The sequence below is a fragment of the Oncorhynchus kisutch genome, linkage group LG5 (assembly GCF_002021735.2).
Source record: "Oncorhynchus kisutch isolate 150728-3 linkage group LG5, Okis_V2, whole genome shotgun sequence".
Taxonomy (NCBI): domain Eukaryota; kingdom Metazoa; phylum Chordata; class Actinopteri; order Salmoniformes; family Salmonidae; genus Oncorhynchus; species Oncorhynchus kisutch.
The window spans coordinates 11,974,953-11,994,855 of NC_034178.2; the positions used below are offsets into that span (position 1 = coordinate 11,974,953).

Genomic DNA, 19,903 nt, shown 5'->3' on the forward strand with positions numbered 1-19,903 from the left:
AGCAAAATGTAAGGGATAGTAAATGTAGGATTTTGATTGGTGAATCCAGGTTTGTCAGACATGGGCATTTTTGGTTTCTGCGTTCCACTAACGTAACATAGCAACCTTAAACATATGTTCCATATCGTTTGATTGCAGTCACGCTGCGCAGGTAATTACTGATGTCGAATATAACATAATAAACTCAGCAAAAAAAGAAACGTCCTCTCACTTAAAACTGCGTTTATTTTCAGCAAACTTAACATGTGTAAATATTTATATGAACATAACAAGATTCAACAACTGAGAAAAAAACGGAACAAGTTCCACAGACATGTGACTAACAGAAATGGAATAAGGATCCAACAGGTCCAAATCAAAAGTAGGTCAAAATCAACAGGTCAAAATCAAAAGTAGCAGTCAGTATCTGGTGTGGCCACCAGCTGCATTAAGTACTGCAGTGCATCTCCTCCTCATGGACTGCACCAGATTTGCTAGTTCTTGCTGTGAGATGTTACCCCACTCTTCCACCAAGGTACCTGCAAGTTCCTGGACATTTCTGGGGGGAATGGCCCTAGCCCTCACCCTCCGATCCAACAGGTCCCAGACGTGCTCAATGGAATTGAGATCTGGGCTCTTCGCTGGCCATGGCAGAACACTGACATTCCTGTCTTGCAGGAAATAACGCACAGAACGAGCAGTATGGCTGGTGAGATTGTCATGCTGGAGGGTCATGTCAGGATGAGCCTGCAAGATGGGTACCACATGAGGGAGGAGGATGTCTTCCCTGTAACGCACAGTGTTAAGATTGCCTGCAATGACAACAAGCTCAGTCCGATGATGCTGTGACACCGCCCCAGACCATGACGGACCCACCACCACGATCAGCTGTCCGTCTTGTCTCCCTGTAGTCCTGTCTTAGGCGTCACCCAGTACGGACATTACAGTTTTTTGCCCTGGCCACATCTGCAGTCCTCATGCCTCCTTGCAGCATGCCTAATGCACGTTCACACAGATGAGCAGGGACCCTGGGCATCTTTCTTTTGGTGTTATTCAGTCAGTAGAAAGGCCTCTTTACTGTCCTAAGTTTTCATAACTGTGACCTTAATTGCCTACCGTCTGTAAGCTGTTAGTGTCTTGACGACCTTTCCACAGGTGCATGTTCATTGGGAAACAGTGTTAAAAACCCTTAGCGATGAAGATCTGTGAAGTTATTTGGATTTTTACAAATGATCTTTGAAAGACTGGGTCCTGAAAAAGGGACGTTTCTTTTTTTGTTGAGTTTAGTTTGGGAATCATGTGTCATAATATGTCAAACTTGCTTCAGTTGAATATAGCTATCTGCTATAAATCTCAAAAATAACTTAATCTCAAAATGACACCAGTGTATCATAAATGTCTGTACAGGAGGTTGGTGGCACCTTAATTGGACAGGAAGGGTTTGTGGTAATGGCTGGAGTGGTATTATTGGAATGGTATCAAATATATGGAACAACAATATAAACACAACATGCAACAATTTCAAAGATTTTACTGAGTTGCAGTTCATATAAGGAAATCAGTCAATTGAAATAAATTCATTAGGCCCTAATCTATGTATTTCACATGACTGGTAATACAGATATGCATCTGTTGGTCACAGATACCTTAAAAAAAGGTAGGGGCGTGGATAAGAAAACCAGTCAGTATCTGGTGTGACCACTATTTTCCTCATGCAGCATGACACATCTCCTTTGGAATTGAGTTGATCAAGCTGTTGATTGTGGCCTATGGAATGTTGTCCCACTCCTCTTCAATGGCTGTGCGAATTGGTGGATATTGGCGGGAACTGGAACACGCTGTCATACACTTCGATCGAGAGCATCCCAAACCTGCTCAATCGGTGACATGTCTGGTGAGTATGCAGGCCGTGAAAGAACTGTGACATTTTCAGCTTTCAGGAATTCTGTACAGATCCTTGAGAAATGAGGCAGTGTATTATCATGCTGAAACATGAGGTGATGGCGGCGGGTGAATGGCAAGACAATGGGCCTCAGAATCTTGTCATGGTATCTCTGCCTTCAAATTACCATCGATAAAATGCAATTGTGTTCGTTGCCCATACCATAACCCCACCACCGCCATGGGGCACTCTGTTCACAACATTGACATCAGCAAACCACTCACTCACACAACGCCATATGTGACAGGTTAAAGGAAATACTCATAGCCTGTTATACATTCATAGTATGTGAGGATCTTAAAACATCTAAAGTTAAAAAGATCATGCATTCAGTATTAGTTGATAGAGATTGATAACATTCATATAATTGTGTTAAAAAGTTCAAATCCGTCAAGTGTACAAAGGGTACGAATTGTGAGAGGAATGTGTAAACGTCATATTGATTACTTTATTTTGTGGTGCCAAATGGAAGGGTAAAAATGTTAATCTGTGATCTACTAAATGCTCTTAATCAATGAGCCTAAGATCGATTGTTCTGGTCTCCACCCAAGTTCCCGGCGGAAATCGCGGGCTTTCCTCATTGCACTAAAAGTTCTCATTGAGGAAACAATACCGTATCACCCTTGTGATAATTTCTTCCATTTTTCAGGGGTGTAACACATACACGTGGTCTGCGGTTGTGAGGCCGGTTGGACATACTGCCAGATTCTCTAAAACGACTTTGGAGGAGGCTTATGGTAGAGAATTTAACATTAAATTACAGTGCATTAGGAAAGTATCCAGACCCCTTACCCCTTTCCACATTTTGTTACATTACAGCCTTATTCTAAAATGGATTAAAAACATTTCTTCCCTCATCAATCTACACACAATACCCCATAACGACAAAGCGAAAACGGGTTTTTAGAAATGTTAGCATATTTATACTTTAAAAAAACTGAAATACCTTATTTACATAAGTATTCAGAACCTTGGCTATGAAACTCGAAATTGAGCTCAGGTGCATCCTGTTTCCATTGATCCTCCTTGAGATGTTTCTACAACTTCATTGGAGTCCAATTGATTGGACATGATTTGGAAACGCACACAACTGCCTATATATGGTCCCACACTTGGCAGTGTATGTCAGAGCAAAAACCAAGCAATGAGGTCGAAGGAATTGTCCGTAGAGCTCCGAAATAGGATTGTGTCGAGGCACAGATCTGGGGAATGGTACCAAAAAAATTCTGCAGCATTGAAGGTTCCCAAGAACACAGTGGCCTCAATCATTCTTAAATGGAAGAAGTTTGGAACCACCAAGACTCTTCCTAGAGCTAACGAATTTGTGCACACAATTTGAGAGAAATAAGCTTTTTGAGCATATGGAACATTTCTGGGATCTTTTATTTCAGCTCATGAAACATGGGACCAACACTTACATGTTGCATTTATATTTTTGCTCAAACACATGGTTTGATGCCATTCCATTCGCTCTTTTCCAGCCATTATTATGAGCCGTCCTCCCCTCAGCAGCCTCCACAGACTTCTAGGTATGAATTTTACCCTTCATTTCATAGACTAAAACACAGTATGGACATTTGAAAATCACTCTGCCCTAAGATATTATTGTCAGTAAGAAAGAGACTAAAAGGATATCTGTCAACCTCTTACACACGAGCTGGTGCAAGCTGGTGGCATTTGATGTCTTTCTCCCGTCACTGAACAGCCACACTGGAGAAAGGGCAAACCTGTAATTGTCTCAAGAAGGTCAAAATGCAAATCTTAGCCGCCACACACTATCACCCATACAGTATGCTCGTGACTAAATAGAGGGTCTGTTTTTTTAATGACTCTGTCTGCTTCTTTTCAGGCTTTTGACCAGGCAGAAAATGTTGAATATTGTACATTACCTGATGTCTCCCTTATTGGCCAATGTGGTGTTGAAAAAAACAGTGGTCAGATACAGTAAACAACCACTTGAGACTATTGAAAATAGCTGAACCGTCTAAGAAATCCCATATGTTATCCCTAGAGTATGTGTGAAAGCTGTCAGGCTTTCAAATTCAGCTAGAAAATATCTGTAGGCCTTATTCATTCTAGACATCACCTGCCTCCCTGCGGAAGGTAGACTGGAGTTCATACCTATTCAGCTTAGTGGTTAGAGCGTTGGACTTGTAACCGAAAGGTTGCAAGATCGAATCCCCAAGCTGACAAGGTAAAATTTCAAATAAAAAAACTGTCATTCTGCCCCTGAACAAGGCAGTTAACCCACTGTTCCTAGGCTGTCATTGTAAATAAGAATTTGTTCTTAACTGACTTGCCTAGTTAAATAAAGGTACAAAAAAAATAATAAGGTAAGGTCATCCCTTCCCTATACCATGTTGGAATAGAACTGTCTGAAGAGCCTCCATGGCTACTCATTGTCCCCACATACTGTACATCAAGTCCACCAAGCAGAACATTTGAATGGAAATTTAAGCCTTGAACTTGTTGACGAATCCTGTTGACGTAAGGCTGTGTTTACACAGGCAGCCCAATTCTGATATTGCTGGAATAGAACCAAGCTGATCTGATTGATCAAAAGACAAATTAGTCAAAACAAATCTGAATTAGATCCGAATTGGGCTGCCTGTGTAAACGCAGCCTTAGATGAATGATTCATGGTAGATGGGTGGTCCCTATAGAATTATCCCTGTGAGCGAAGTGGATACTGGATATTGGATAGCCACCATTACCAACAGCCATATAAGAAGACATTGGCCCATATAAATAAATGTCTTTCAATTTCGAGGAAAACAATGTTTCATTAAATATTTATTTTTACACTTCTAAAAGTGTAAGATATTCTGCAAAGAACTAGTTAATTAACCTCATGTTGTTATCTGAAATTTAGTTAAATGCCACGTAATGTCGCCAAACAATTGCCTCCTGATTGCAAATGCCAAGAGCTGACATTCACATCACCTCATGCCAAGGTCAGCTCTGCAACGTAGAATTTGGCATCCTTCTTTGTAAAAAAAAAAAAAACATTCTTGGGGATTGTATAATCTTTTTTTTAAATGTTGCAGGTTTTTTATTGTAGTTTATTGTTTTCTAATGCAAGTCGCCTATCTTCAGTTTGTGTAAATGAATTAATGTAAAGAGCTTTTAATGCTGTCCTTGTATTTTAAATGAAACAGTTTAGTAGCATCTGTTTCATGTGGCCTGATGGCAGAAATGTGTTTCCTTCTGCAGCCTCAGCAGAAAGCCTGGCATTAGCTTCTGTTCTGCGGTTCTTTGAGTCTCAGGAGACTTATTCTATGAAATAAACAACTAAGCAACGTGTAATGTGCCGTCGGATATCGATTCTAAGGCTATTTGCATGGCACACTGGTTCATTCTGTTGTAGCTTTCTCTTTTGCTGACCAATTGGACCAATGTACTGTATGGAAGTCAGCATTATATCACCCCTATTTGGGGTTGAGAATGAGATGCTCTCAAAATGAACATTTAGGCCAACACAGCAGCATGGTTATGGGCTGGGTGGTATACAGCTGGTGAGGATGTCCTTCTGCTTTTAGGAATGTTACTATAGGAACTGAATGTTGTTCAGTTCCTATAGTCTTATTTTGCAGTGCATGGGGCTGGGGCTAGGAAGGGAGGATAAACACTGCTGATGTAGAGTTCTGTCGGTATCCTTACCATCTGTTAAGGACTAGCGCTGGATGTACGTTGGGTCCACCGCTCCATTAGGTGGGTAATGGAGGTTGATTGTCATTGTCAGGGCAAATGAGCTGTGACAAATGAAAATATGTCCAAAAGGATGGACCACTACTGTATCCAAGTCAGGGGGTGGGAAGTTTTTAAAAAAAAGGGGGGGGGGGGGGGGGGGTGGTTATAAAATTGTGCACAAGGTATTACAAAAATAAATTGAAGCTATATGAACGTAAGTTTATGTCAATGTTGTATTATAAATGTCATGCAATTTAATAGACACAATATTATTGGAAAGCCAAGAAAGTAGTTTCTATTTGGACTGTATTCTACTACCAAATAATACTGTATATTTACATGTGTTAATTTAAGAGCATTGTCTTTTAGAATAATATAACTTGATGTATCGTTTTGGGCTTTGGAGAACGGTCTCTACAATACTATGAACTGAAATAGGCAGGAGAGAGCTACAACAAATCTCCCAGCAGCCACATCTGTCAAGGTCATGGAGGGAGAACTGTTTTATTTTCCCCTTTTAGAGACTTAACTTCCTGAAACATAATTTGCAGATAAATCATGAAAGTGGGGAAAGCCTGAGGAGCACTCTCCACTAATCCCACTTCCCCTTGACACACAGCCACTTCCCAGCATCATTCTTTCATTTGTCAATTTTCATTCATTCATTACCTGTAATGGGCAAAAAAAAAACATATTTGCCATTAAACAATTTTTGGAATTGGCATGGAAAGAGCCTGATTGTTGAGAAGGTCTCTCTCGCTCTATTTTCTGTTTGTTTTGCTCCCTGTTGAGGCAGAAAGGACAAGTAATCCATGCAGAGATGATCTGACTCTCATGTAGCACAGGTGCAAGAGGCTGATATGACACAAAGTAATATCCCTGCACCACCTCACGTGGAGAAAGTGTTAGGGATTGTCCAGATAACATTTAGTCTCTGTCCTGCGTTCCAGATTTCTATGAAATATTTACCCAAAATTAAAAGTAGACTCAGTGAAATGACGTTGCCACGAGCAGCACTGGAGATATTGAGATGAGCGAGATGCAACACTTTGCTCTCACACAGCATCTGTGCTTGTACACTGTACTGCGTGGTAGCTACGGGACCAAAACAGTGGAGAAATTGAGCCTCACACTTCAATGCTCTTAGTTGTTGCAGGGGGGGGGGGGGGGGGGGGCATACACTTGGATATAAAAATTAGCTACCAACTCCACATGGGGCAGCCTAGTAAATAGCTAGTATGGATGTTCAAGATTTGGAAACATGATGGAGCTACTAGGGAATTTTACTATAACAGCAATAAATGCAGACTGATAATTTTACAACCGTGTGTTGTTTCTGTCCTTTGCTTTGTCACTATTCCTGTATTAATGTTTGTGGTTTCTAGGCACTACTGTAAGTTGCTGCTACATATACAGTGGGGCAAAAAAGTATTTAGTCAGCCACCAATTGTGCAAGTTCTCCCACTTAAAAAGATGAGAGAGGCCTGTAATTTTCATCATAGGTACACTTCAACTATGACAGACAAAATGAGATAAGAAAATCCAGAAAATCACATTGTAGGATTTTTAATGAATTTATTTGCAAATTATGGTGGAAAATAAGTATTTGGTCACCTACAAACAAGCAAGATTTCTGGCTCTCACAGACCTGTAACTTCTTCTTTAAGAGGCTCCTCTGTCCTCCACTCGTTACCTGTATTAATGGCACCTGTTTGAATTGTTATCAGTATAAAAGACACCTGTCCACAACCTCAAACAGTCACACTCCAAACCCCACTATGGCCAAGACCAAAGAGCTGTCAAAGGACATCAGAAACAAAATTGTAGACCTGCACCAGGCTGGGAAGACTGAATCTGCAATAGGTAAGCAGCTTGGTTTGAAGAAATCAACTGTGGGAGCAATTATTAGGAAATGGAAGACATACAAGACCACTGATAATCTCCCTCGATCTGGGCATGCAAGATCTCACCCCGTGGGGTCAAAATGATCACAAGAACAGTGAGCAAAAATTCCAGAACTACACGGGGGGACCTAGTGAATGACCTGCAGAGAGCTGGGACCAAAGTAACAAAGCCTACCATCAGTAACACACTACGCCGCCGTGGACTCAAATCCTGCAGTGCCAGACGTGTCCCCCTGCTTCAGCCAGTACATGTCCAGGCCCGTCTGATGTTTGCTAGAGAGCATTTGGATGATCCAGAAGAAGATTGGGAGAATGTCATATGGTCAGATGAAACCAAAATATAACTTTTTGGTAAAAACTCAACTCGTCGTGTTTGTAGGACAAAGATTGCTGAGTTGCATCCAAAGAACACCATACCTACTGTGAAGCATGGGGGTTTTTCTGCAAAGGGACCAGGACGACTGATCCGTGTAAAGGAAAGAATGAATGGGGCCCTGTATCGTGAGATTTTGAGTGAAAACCTCCATCCATCAGCAAGGGCATTGAAGATTAAATGTGGCTGGGTCTTTCAGCATGACAATGATCCCAAACACACCGCCCGGGCAACGAAGGAGTGGCTTCGTAAGAAGCATTTCAAGGTCCTGGAGAGGCCTAGCCAGTCTCCAGATCTCAACCCCATAGAAAATCTTTGGAGGGAGTTGAAAGTCCGTGTTGCCCAGCAACAGCCCCAAAACATCACTGCTCTAGAGATCTGCTTGGAGGAATGGGCCAAAATACCAGCAACAGTGTGTGAAAACCTTGTGAAGACTTACAGAAAACGTTTGACCTCTGTCATTGCCAACAAAGGGTATATAACAAAGTATTGAGATAAACTTTTGTTATTGACCAAATACTTATTTTCCACCATAACTTGTAAATAAATTCATTACAAATCCTACAATGTGATTTTCTGGATTTGGTTTCTCATTTTGTCTGTTGAAGTGTACCTATGATGTAAATTACAGGCCTCTCTCAACTTTTTAAGTGGGAGAACTTGCACAATTGGTGGCTGACTAAATACTTTTTTTGCCCCACTGTATCAGTCAATCACGGCAAACTAGGTTTCCTCTTGACATCCAACTTTTAGTTACAAACCACAGGATTTAAAATAGAAGGGAACGGCGAGATGAGGATCTACTTTTGTTTGCTTTCTTGTTGGCTAGCCAGCTAGCTAAGTTAATCTCGATAGCTAAAGTTAGCATGCTAGTTTACGGCTTCTAAACAGCCAGCAGGCCAACTCTCTCTCAAACTACAAAATTTGAAATAGAAGTGACTGGCTAGATAGTTGTTATATAGGCTTTGTCCTGTTTGTTAACACCAGCTGCTTGTGCACCCTCCTGAGCCTGTCTCACTTAGACTCCTTCTCCCCACCAGAGAATTGGGGGGGGGGAAGCTGCTAGACCAACCAAAGCATTTTTTGAGATGTGGTTTAACTAAGTGTATTATTTGTCCCCAACTACAAGAAAAGGACGAATCAACAACATTATTTGGCTATGAGCAAACAGAATATAAGCTTTTAAAATTTAGATTTTCTCTGGACAGTTACTTTACTGCAAACAGAGCAGCTCCCTAGCATTGTGTTAGCATCATTGCTATTACGCTATTTTCTATAAAATCATCATAATGCCACTTTTATCTTTTCATACATTTCTGTCACATTTTTTGAAAAGCATTGTATTGTCAATATAATTGCTTTGTGTATAAAATAAGAAATTACTTAATGCAGTGAACTTAATGCAGTGTTTGAAATAAAGACAACTATATACAACATCTACCTATGTTACCATTTATTATATTTCTCATTTATAGGTCTTTTCTCATTTTCTACATGGATGATTTTTGTTTATCTGGTTTGTTTTATTTGATATTTCCTCATGCTTTATAGCGAGAGCTCATGCATTAGGGCCCTTATTCTAGAGACTACAGTGGACTGGGCACATCAATCAAACAGTGCATGAACCATTACAGGACGGCAAAAGACCCGGTCAAAGTTCACAGTCAACGCTCACAACTTGGTCAGAGAAAGCAAACATAGGTAGAGCAGACCCCCTCATAACACCCAAAGGTTGGGACGGTGTGATCAAAAGTTCTTCACAATGGTTAAACCAGCCATTCACTACTATTTTTTTTTTTTTTTTTTTTCTACATCACAAGCTGTGCTTGGTCCCCTTTCAAAAAACTGCAATTGCCTTGATTCTTGTGGATTCTTACAACTCTATTCAAAATAAACAAATAAGAAAACATGCCAAATGCGGATGAGAAGTGTGACAATACAGAAGGGGGAAAATGACAAAATGGGCTTATTCACGAGAGTAGCCCGATTCCAATGAGTACACTAGGATAAAGTACTGTACATTAACATTTCCGAGCCTGTTAGAAATACATTTTGGGTATATATATATATTTTTTTTGGTAACCTGTTAATTGTTAAAAATGACACAGAACAGGTCAAAAATGATCTACAGTTTCATACTTTTAAATTGCTACATTAAACACAGGGATCCATTTCAATTCATTAAAAAATAAATAGTCCAAAGAGATGATATTGAGCAGTATAAAACACAGGAATCAAAATGAAGTGACCAGAAACTTTGTACAAACAAACATTACACATTAAAGAAACAAAAAGCTAATAGAAATCATCTTTGGTGAGGTAAGAAGGCTTATGATGACAGACAAGGAACATTAGCTCAAGTCACCTCAATCAACACTCATGGCTAAATATAAGCTCAAATCATTTTGCTCGTTTTTTTTATCAAGCTCTCAACAAATGGCACATGATGATAGCAAAAATGTTGTCTGTGTGTTCAAATAAAAGGCAGTACATAAAGTCCACTGTATCTGTCTGGCAACCACAAGAGTGTGAGCCATCCTGCAAGAATCAAAAGGCCAAATTTTACCTTAATATAATTTATGGCAATCACTGTAAAGGGAAACATGAATCAAATATTTTTTCAGAAGTTAATTAGGCCTACCTCAGATAGACTTAGATAAAAACATGTCATTATCAGTATAGAAAGCATTCTCGAACAAATTTTCAAAACAAACAAAAAAAACACACGTATCTATCACTATTCAAGAACAAACAAACATATTGTCCTCAGACAGTGCAATCCTTTATATTTCACAGCAGAAACAAAGAAAAGACTGCACATGAAAAGTGTAAGAGAGGACATCCGCCTTCAAGACAAGAGGGAACGGGCACAATACTAATACTTAGGAAGAAGACAGCAAAATAGTCATTGTTATGACCCCTACTGGGAGGTGAGCTTGAAAGCCTTCTATATATTTGGCATAAACATACAGTGAGTGTAGACAAGGTTTGTCTGTAGATAGCCAACTGATTTCAGTTGATTTTTGCATGTACTGATTTATAAAAATGTATCAACAAAATCTGTTTAAAAAATCCCAGGTTTCCAGTTGTACAGCTGTCATATGTCACGTGTTAGGTTACTAGTGTTATGGAATAAACATCACTAAACTAACAAAACATCAACAACAGTCATTTGGTTGACGCGGAAAACAAGCCTTTACAGTGAGTCATTGAGAAAAACAAATCAGACAAAATTCAAGCAAATTCAATGTCTCACGGTCAAAAGTGGAGTGATCAGGAGAGGGAGCGAGGGTTGGGTGAGCATCATCCAAAACACACAGAACAAATCAAGTCTAAACAGCTGGTAGGAGAAGTATCTTCATCTGAGCCTCCCTCTTCCTCCTGTGACAACAACCATACACATTTTAGAACAACATAGTCATTCTATTTCTATTTTTAAAAATCCACTCAGGACTGGAGTGAGAACTGGTCCTGTTCGATAGGCTTCTTGACCCAGGCTCCCAGTCCTGCCTTGTGGAATTCCTTGGTCAGAGTCTGCTTGGCAGCATGGTACTCCATCGCTGCCTGTTTGGCGTCATGGTACAAGCTGGGTTTGGCACCTTTGATTCTCAGAGTCTGTGAAAGCTAAAAGGCAGGAAGAGAGAAGTTTTAATTGGACAAGAATAAAACACGGTAAGAAGTGATTCAACAATCAAGTGAACAAACACGATGTCAAACCTTTTAAATTGAGTTCTTGGAACATAATAAGTCTCAACTACCCAGCCACGCATAGCAACAGCCACCTGAGAGTATAGTCGTGGCCAAAAGTTTTGAGAATGACACATATATTAATTTTCACAAAGTCTGCTGCCTCAGTTTGTAGGATGGCAATTTGCATATACTCCAGAATGTTATGAAGAGGGATCAGATAAATTGCAATTAATTGCTAAGTCCCTCTTTGCCATGCAAATTAACTGAATCCCCAAAAAACATTTCCACTGCACTCTAGCCCTGCCACAAAAGGACCAGCTGACATCATGTCAGTGTTTCTCTCGTTAACACAGGTGTGAGGGTTGACGAGAACAAGGCTGGAGATCACTCGGTCATGCTGATTGAGTTTGAATAACAGACTGGAAGCTTCAAAAGGAGGGTGGTGCTTGGAATCATTGTTCTTCCTCTGTCAACCATGGTTACCTAAAAGGAAACACGTGCCGTCATCATTGCTTTGCACAAAAAGGGCTTCACAGGCAAGGATATTGCTGCCAGTAAGATTGCACCTAAATCAACCATTTATCGGATCATTAAGAAATTAAAGGAGAGCGGTTTAATTGTTGTGAAGAAGGCTTCAGGGCGCCCAAGAAAGTCCAGCAAGCGCCAGGACTGTCTCCTAAAGTTGATTCAGCTGCGGGATTGGGGCACCACCTGTACAGAGCTTGCTCAGGAATGGCAGCAGGCAGGTGTGAGTGCATCTGCACGCATAGTGAGGCGAAGACTTTTGGAGGATGGCCTCGTGTCAAGAAGGGCAGCAAAGAAGCTACTTCTCTCCAGGAAAAACATCAGGGACAGACTGATATTCTGCAAAGGTACAGGGATTGGACTGCTGGGGACTGGGGTAAAGTCATTTTCTCGGATGAATCCCCTTTCTGATTGTTTGGGGCATCTGGAAAAAAGCTTGTCCGGAGAAGACAAGGTGAGCATTACCATCAGTCCTGTGTCAAATTCTGACAAACGCCAAGCATTGATTATGCAAGAATGGGCTGTCATCAGATGTGGCCCAGAAGTTAATTGACAGCATGCCAGGGCAGATTGCAGAGGTCTTGAAAAAGAAGAGTCAACACTGCAAATATTGATTCTTTGCATCAACTTCATGTAATTGTTAATAAAAGCCTTTGACACTTATGAAATGCTTGTAATTATACTTCAGTATTCCATAGTAACATCTGACAAAAATATCTAAAGACACTGAAGCAGCAAACTTTGTGAAAATTAATATTTGTGTCATTCTCAAAACTTCTGGCCACGACTGTATATAAAGGTGTTGTGCGGATTAATAAGTATCCTACCTTGCAGTATAGGCGCACCCAGCGGCTGTAGAGGGCGTGCTTGCAGAGCCTCGAGGGCCGTCCCAAGTCGTCCTTGCCTGTCATGGCGTTGATAACCTCTAACCCCTGGTCTCCCACAGCCCAGTTCACACTGAAGTTAGGAGCTTTACCCGGTTGCCGTGCTTCTGCGTTGCTTATTCCTGCAGGGAAGAGAAAGTGACATAAAAAGATTCCTTTGTGAGATATACAGTACCAGTCACACGTTTTGAAACACCAACCCATTCAAGGGTTTTTCTTAAATTTGACTATTTTCTACATTGTAGAATAATAGTGAAGACATCAAAACTATGAAATAACACACATGGAATTATGTAGTCATTTTATATTTGCGCTTCTTCAATGTAGCCACCCTTTGCCTTGATGACAGCTTTGTACACTCTTGACAGTCTCTCAACCAGCTTCATGAGGTAGTCACCTGGAATGCATTTCAATTAACAGGTGTGACTTGTTCACAGTTATTTTGTAGAATTTCTTTCCTTCTTAATGTGTTTGAGTCAATCAGTTGTGTTGTGACAAGGTAGGGGTTGTATACAGAAGATAACCTTATTTGGTAAAAGACCAAGTCCATATTATGGAAAGAACAGCTTAAATAAGCAAAGAGAAACGACAGTCCATCAATACTTTAAGACATGAAGGTCAGTCACTACGGAAAACTTCAAGAACTTTGAAAGTTTCTTCAAGTGCAGTTGCAAAAACCATCAAGCGCTATGATGAAACTGGCTCTCATGAGGACCGCCACAGGAAAGGAAGACCCAGAGTTACCTCTGCTGCAGAGGATACGTTCATTAGAGTTACCAGCCTCAGAAATTGCAGCCCACATAAATGCTTCACAGAGTTCAAGTAACAGACACATCTCAACATCAACTGTGAATCAAGGCCTTCATGGTCAAATTGCTACAAAGAAACCACTACTAAAGGAGAAGAGACTTGCTTGGGCCAAGAAACACAAGCAATGGACAGTAGAAAGGTGGAAATCTGTCCTTCTGATGAGTCCAAATTTGAGATTTTTGTTTCCAACTGCCATGTCTTTGTGAGACACAGAGTAGTTGAGCGGATGATCTCTGCATATATAGTTCCCACCATGAACCATGGAGGAGATGTGATGTTGTGAGTGTGCTTTTCTGGTGACACTGTCAATTATGTATTTAGAATTCAAGGCAGACTTAACCAGCAGGGCTACCACAGCATTCTGCAGCGATACGCCATCCCATCTGGTTTGTGCTTAGTGGGACTATCATTTGTTTTTCAACAGGACAATGACCCAACACACCTCCAGGCAGTGTGAGGGCTATATGATCCCATATGTGTTATTTCATAGTTTTGATGTCTTCACTATTATTCTACAATGTAGAAAATAGTAAACATGAAGAAAATCCCTTGACTGAGTGGGTGTGTCCAAAACATTTGACTGGTACTGTATGTGGTCAGGACAATCCAGGGGCTGTTGTCTGACGGTAAACTAAGTAGGGGCAGGATGTAGGACGGGTAGGATCACAGCCAGACAGACCCCTTACCGCTCAGAAGTGGCCGGTTGAGGTTGAACGTCTGAGGCAGGTCCTCAATGTCAGCGATCCTCTGGTACATGGCTCTGGAGAGGTGGTCTGCGTGGTACAGGCTGCCCAAGATAATGCTGGAGAAGTAGATGGGCTCTGTGAAGTAACACATCAGAGAGCCCTGGATCCCTACTACGTTCCACCTGAGAGAAGGGCGGCAGTGAGAGGTGCTGTTCAAAGGGAGGTGCTGCTTTTGAGTCACATGACCTTTTTGAGTCTCACCACCTCAAAGCACAGACATTTCTGAGTGCACGATACGGATAAGACCCAAATCCACGTTTTAAAAAATTTAAAAATCTCAACATTTTGGATTTTACCCTGAACATTTCAAATCAATCTGAACGCAGAGGTTGAATTTGAAAATGTCTTCTTGTGCCCTGTTTTTCTCTCCCTAATAATGCAACTTGGGTCGAAGAAAATAACATGTAATAGCCTCTCAGTTGGACATTTCCTATTTTTCGAACACTAAGCTCCACTTTTAGTGATGAAGGGTGTGTTATTGCCTGGAGTCAGATGCTATTCAAATGATTCTGATTGGTGCATTCCTCAGGCTAGCTACCCTCTCTCAAGTCCCAATCACTTTGCCAACAGAGCAGTGCTACAGGTGTGATTATGTTAGAGCCGTGATTAGCCCTTTGATTAATCTCCACGGAAATGGCATCCCTGCTGGGAGTGCCCTAGGAACTGTAACAGCTGCTCAAACTGCAGGTGTGTAATCATGAACAATATTGTTGATTTAGATTGTTTCTTCGAGGCTTGTTCTCTGGGCTTATTCTGTCCGTGTGACATGCTCAAGACATGCTCAAGCTGCGGCTATCGCTGACTAGTGAAAAGTCGGACGAAGTTCACAATAATGGCATAAATGGTAGATTTACATTGTTGGTGTTTTTATGAATATCACATTTAAATCGTCATTCCATGAAAATGACTAGACACCTTCTGTATGGTGATAGTTTGACTGGTTGCTAAACTGTAAACATAGTAACAAGGAGTGGTGTCCAAGACAGATACAGACCTGGCGATCTTGTCACTGCAGGACATGGTGAGCAGCCGCTCTCCCTGCAGTACCCCGTCCCAGGTCTGGATAGTGTTACTGACTTTCACAGGGATAGTCCCCTCCCCAGACTCTATCTTGGTCCTCAGCTGACCACGAGCTTTCCTGTTAGGGTGCCTGTCTCCCTGATCTGTGGATGACATGGAAAGGAAATAAGCCTTAAAAATGGCGAAGAGGCCTCCCGGGTGGCGCAGTGGTTAAGGGCGCTGTACTGCAGTGCCAGCTGTGCCATCAGAGTCCCTGGGTTCGCGCCCAGGCTCTGTCGTAACCGGCCGCGACCGGGAGGTCCGTGGGGCGACGCACAATTGGCCTAGCGTTGTCCGGGTTAGGGAGGGCTTGGTCGGTAGGGATGTCCTTGTCTCATCGCGCACCAGCGACTCCTGTGGCGGGCCGGGCGCAGTGCGCGCTAACCAAGGTTGCCAGGTGCACGTTGTACCCTCCGACACATTGGTGCGGCTGGCTTCCGGGTTGGATGCGCGCTGTGTTAAGAAGCAGTACGGCTGGTTGGGTTGTGTATCGGAGGACGCATGACTTTCAACCTTCGTCTCTCCCGAGCCCGTACGGGAGTTGTAGCGATGAGACATGATAGTAGCTACTGCAACAATTGGATACCACGAAATTGGGGAGAAGAAGAAGCATTTTTAAAATGAAGAGGAAGAAGAGCCGCCTAGGGAGATGTCTCACCCTCGAAGGCAGCCTCGTGGGGTGAGAAGATGCGCGCATCTCCGCAGGGCGACGTGCTGATGTACAGGTGGAACTGCACGTTGTCCTTCAGACGGAAGCCCCGCTTGTTCTCGCACCTCGTGAACATCGACTTCTGCTGCTCCTCTCTGTTGTTACTATGGCAGACAGACAGACAGATGGGCAGACAGACAGACAGATGGACAGACAGACAGGTGTGTGGTAAGAAAAGGTTAACCCGTCTCTCTACATTGGCATTTGTTTCTTCTGGTAAAATGTCACTTTTTGAGTCTTGTTGACCAGTCAGTTTCTACTAACCCAGTCTCCGTGGTTACAGTGACTTACCTGAGGAAGTGTTCCAGCTGTGCGTACAGGTACCTAAGGAGGGAACGACGAGCAATAATCTCAGCATGGCAGTCGTTCAAAGCCAGGCCGCGGTCACTCATGTACTCGCCGTTTATACACTTGGTCCCCGTGGTAACACAGATCACTTGTGCCTCCTTGACATCGGTGCCTGGGTGGGATGTGTGGATTGTGAGACAAAAAATGGTTTACAATGGTACATAAACGACATAGTCTACTGAATACAGTATATCATATTTTTTACATGATATATAAATGTTTCATGATGAAGTGATAAAATCAACTAGGAAACGTGAAGTGATACCTATTCCACAATGTAAAATACACAAACATCTTTTGTGATTAGTCTCCAATGAAACCCCCAGTTGTGATCCATGCAGCATCAGTGGGGCTCTCTCGATTTGACAGAGAATCAGAGATTAACAATCAAGTTAAATTAAAAGTTCCTTTTTGGGGGGGGGGGGGGGGGGGTAAAATAAAGTTATTCTAACAGTACCTGTTGTCATGACAACGCCTGCTAGGACTTTCCGTCGTGCGTGAGGGGATGTGAAGTTATCCGTCAGCTCACTGAACTTGTCAACTACCAGACCAGACACAGCATCAGCTAGAACCTGAAATAACCACCAAGCAGAGCATGAGATACATCAGAAGAAAAACCCAGGCCTTAAACCAGAGACTAAACCCAGACAGAATAGAAGGCAATACACAGAGAAGGGGAGGGAGTAGAGGGGAAAGTTCCTGGGGAAGTATAAACGTTATGATGATCACTTTTTCCGGCTTCATCATATTAGCTCTGATCGATGATCAATTGAAAATCTAACCGAAACCTCCACGTGAAGGTGTACATTAGAAATCACAGAGGCAATGACAATCCAGGGTACCCCTAAGAGACACTGCTTTCTCAAACTGAAGCTCGGGTAACAGAACTGGAATACAGGCTCGTGCAGTATAATAGATGCGAGGTGCCTACTTCTTCAGGGATCAGACATACCTACTGCAGGTAAAAGGGTTTAGATAGGGATGAGTGACAGACAAGACACCGGGGAGCTTAAACGCTGCATCGCAAATCATCCGTCCGCTTCATTGACTGATCTGTTCTAAAAACAGGCCAACGGAGCAGGCAGCTTGTCTGATCAATAGGTATGTTTGAATAGCATTCGGGAGCTGATGTTAATTAAGATTACAGTTTAATTGACCTTGCCTCGTCAGTCGTTATCTCAGGCAGGAGGGATTAGGGGCACGGGATTAAGTGACGTGTAAATAGATTTGAGTGTACACAATGCAACGTGGAACGTTCAAGGCTGTAATGCACCACTGTCTCAAAGCCTCGTCTCCTTTTCAATTAAGCCCTGTCAGAGGCTTATAATGAGCTGGTTAAACCATTAAGTCAATTAAACTGAGAATAGTTCATGGGAAGTGAACACTGAATACTGCCTGCAATGAAGGATGAACCAAACTGACATATCTGACCATTGCTCTCTTATTTCATGGGGCTAAACCACCCAGATAGAGTAAAGACGAGTCTCTGCATACTACTACAATTGTTCTACTGATCCACAAGATTTTCGATGGGGAGAGGGGGTTTGTCCTGCGTTATGAGTTTACTATGTGCTATTCTGTGCCTTATATTCAAAGTAAAGCTTTTCAAATAACCATATGAAACAAGCATGTCATCCAACAGTCACTGAGTGAACGAGTTGTGGGCAGTAGTAGTTCTTACCTGTGGCAGGTGCAGTTGCAGACCCTCTCTGGGTATGGGCTGTCTGGACGGTGTCTGGTCCAGTTGCATGTTAAAGAGGGCAGAGAGAGCAGCCTGTGCCGCCCGGGCCTTGGCCAGCTTCTTATTGCGGCCTGAGCCTTGGAACGTCTGCGTGTCCACCACCACGGACATGGCAAAGTTCTTGGCGTGGCTCTCTCCACTCTCTGACACAAAGTCGTACTTCAGCCCGGGTCGTAGTTCGTTGAGGATCATGACAGGGTTCTTGGCAATAGCGGGGGAGACGAAGGCCGGGACGGAGGAGGTGGGTGGTAGGCCTAACGAGGACTGACTCAGGGCGGTAGCACCTGAGTTCCCTAGCAGGGGGTATGCTACTAGTCCCAGGGAGCTGAAGGAGCCATTGGTACCGTTAGAACTAAGGTAGAAGGACTCCTCCGGAGGGGCCGGGGTCTCAAACCCATTAAACAACATGTCCGGGAAGTCAGCCTGGTCGGAGGTAAAGTCTGTGTTGACCGTTAGTGTCCGACCCATTGCCATGTGTGCCTCGGAGGCGTTGGGGAACTGAACGAACGACCGCAGAGCCTTCTCAGCTGAGTTGAGCTTAGCCTTCTTCTTGGTGGGGCCGGAGCCCTCGAACAGCTGCCCATTGACCTCGACAGTCATGACGAACACGGGCGCGTGGACCGGACCGGTCTGAGACAGCAGCTTGTACTGCAGTCCAGGCTTGATTTCATTCAGCTGCATCAGGGCATTTTTGGGCAGAATGGGCCCGGGCATTTTCTTACGCTTCTTGGGCCTGTACTTGTTATTGTGATGCCCGTTATTACCCTCTTCTAAGGGACGCTTTCTGCCCCCTCCACACCCTGCACTGCCCCCATTAGGGAGGTGAGCTGCCCCCTCACCCCCCAACCCCTCCTTGGTGGAGGAGCCCACGTTGTCCAGGTTGCGGTTTTCCTTAACGTCGGTGCTGCTGGAACCTGCGGTGCCCAGAAAGAGTAACTTACAACGCCTTCGTTGCAGGATCTTGTAAATGTAAAATTTATAGATTCCTTTATCTCTCTTTGTAACTGGACAAGTGATGTGTGTTCCTTTGTATGTTAGATTTGCAAAGAGTTATACGTAGTCCTTATAGAAAACACTATGTTAAATACACAGTAATATTAGTTTCGCCACAAAACCTTCAATACAATCAAAGGGGGGGCTGAATAACACTTGATGAAAGGACTGACTTCTGAGGAAAATCTGTAGATTTGATTTATTCGTGTATTTTTCAGAATAAGCACTACCAAAGACCTAGGCAGTGTAAATACAAAAGTAACCCCACCAAAATGTCTAAACATTTCAGTGTTGTCATCTGGCTCCTGATTATCTACTCATCTGTGTTATTAAAGAACTGGCTCTCAAAACTTCTAGAAACGTCCTGTGAAGGACTGCATGACCAATTTAACTGTAAGGCTTGTATTTATCATGGTATCAATAAATTAGATGTAGCTGGGGTTGAGGGAACACATATCGCCACGTCCTGATTATAAAGCTGATGGAACTTGGTGTAAATTTTCATTTATA

The 19,903-nt window shown here is 42.6% G+C and overlaps 1 protein-coding gene across 4 annotated transcripts in view; it reads right to left on the reverse strand.

Moving 5' to 3' along the window:
• Positions 1–9,326: 9,326 nt before the first annotated feature.
• Positions 9,327–19,903, reverse strand: part of LOC109890644 (double-stranded RNA-specific editase 1) — a 64,518-nt gene continuing 53,941 nt past the window's right edge. For all 4 annotated transcript variants that reach the window (XM_031824473.1, XM_031824472.1, XM_031824471.1 and 1 more), the window contains 8 exons: positions 18,341–19,314; positions 17,117–17,231; positions 16,603–16,771; positions 16,261–16,415; positions 15,538–15,706; positions 14,484–14,665; positions 12,931–13,109; positions 9,327–11,512 (listed from right to left, as the gene is read on the reverse strand). In XM_031824473.1, coding sequence (XP_031680333.1) covers positions 11,336–11,512; positions 12,931–13,109; positions 14,484–14,665; positions 15,538–15,706; positions 16,261–16,415; positions 16,603–16,771; positions 17,117–17,231; positions 18,341–19,314 — 2,120 coding nt within the window. In that variant the 3' untranslated portion in view covers positions 9,327–11,335. The remainder of the gene's footprint in view (positions 11,513–12,930; positions 13,110–14,483; positions 14,666–15,537; positions 15,707–16,260; positions 16,416–16,602; positions 16,772–17,116; positions 17,232–18,340; positions 19,315–19,903) is intronic.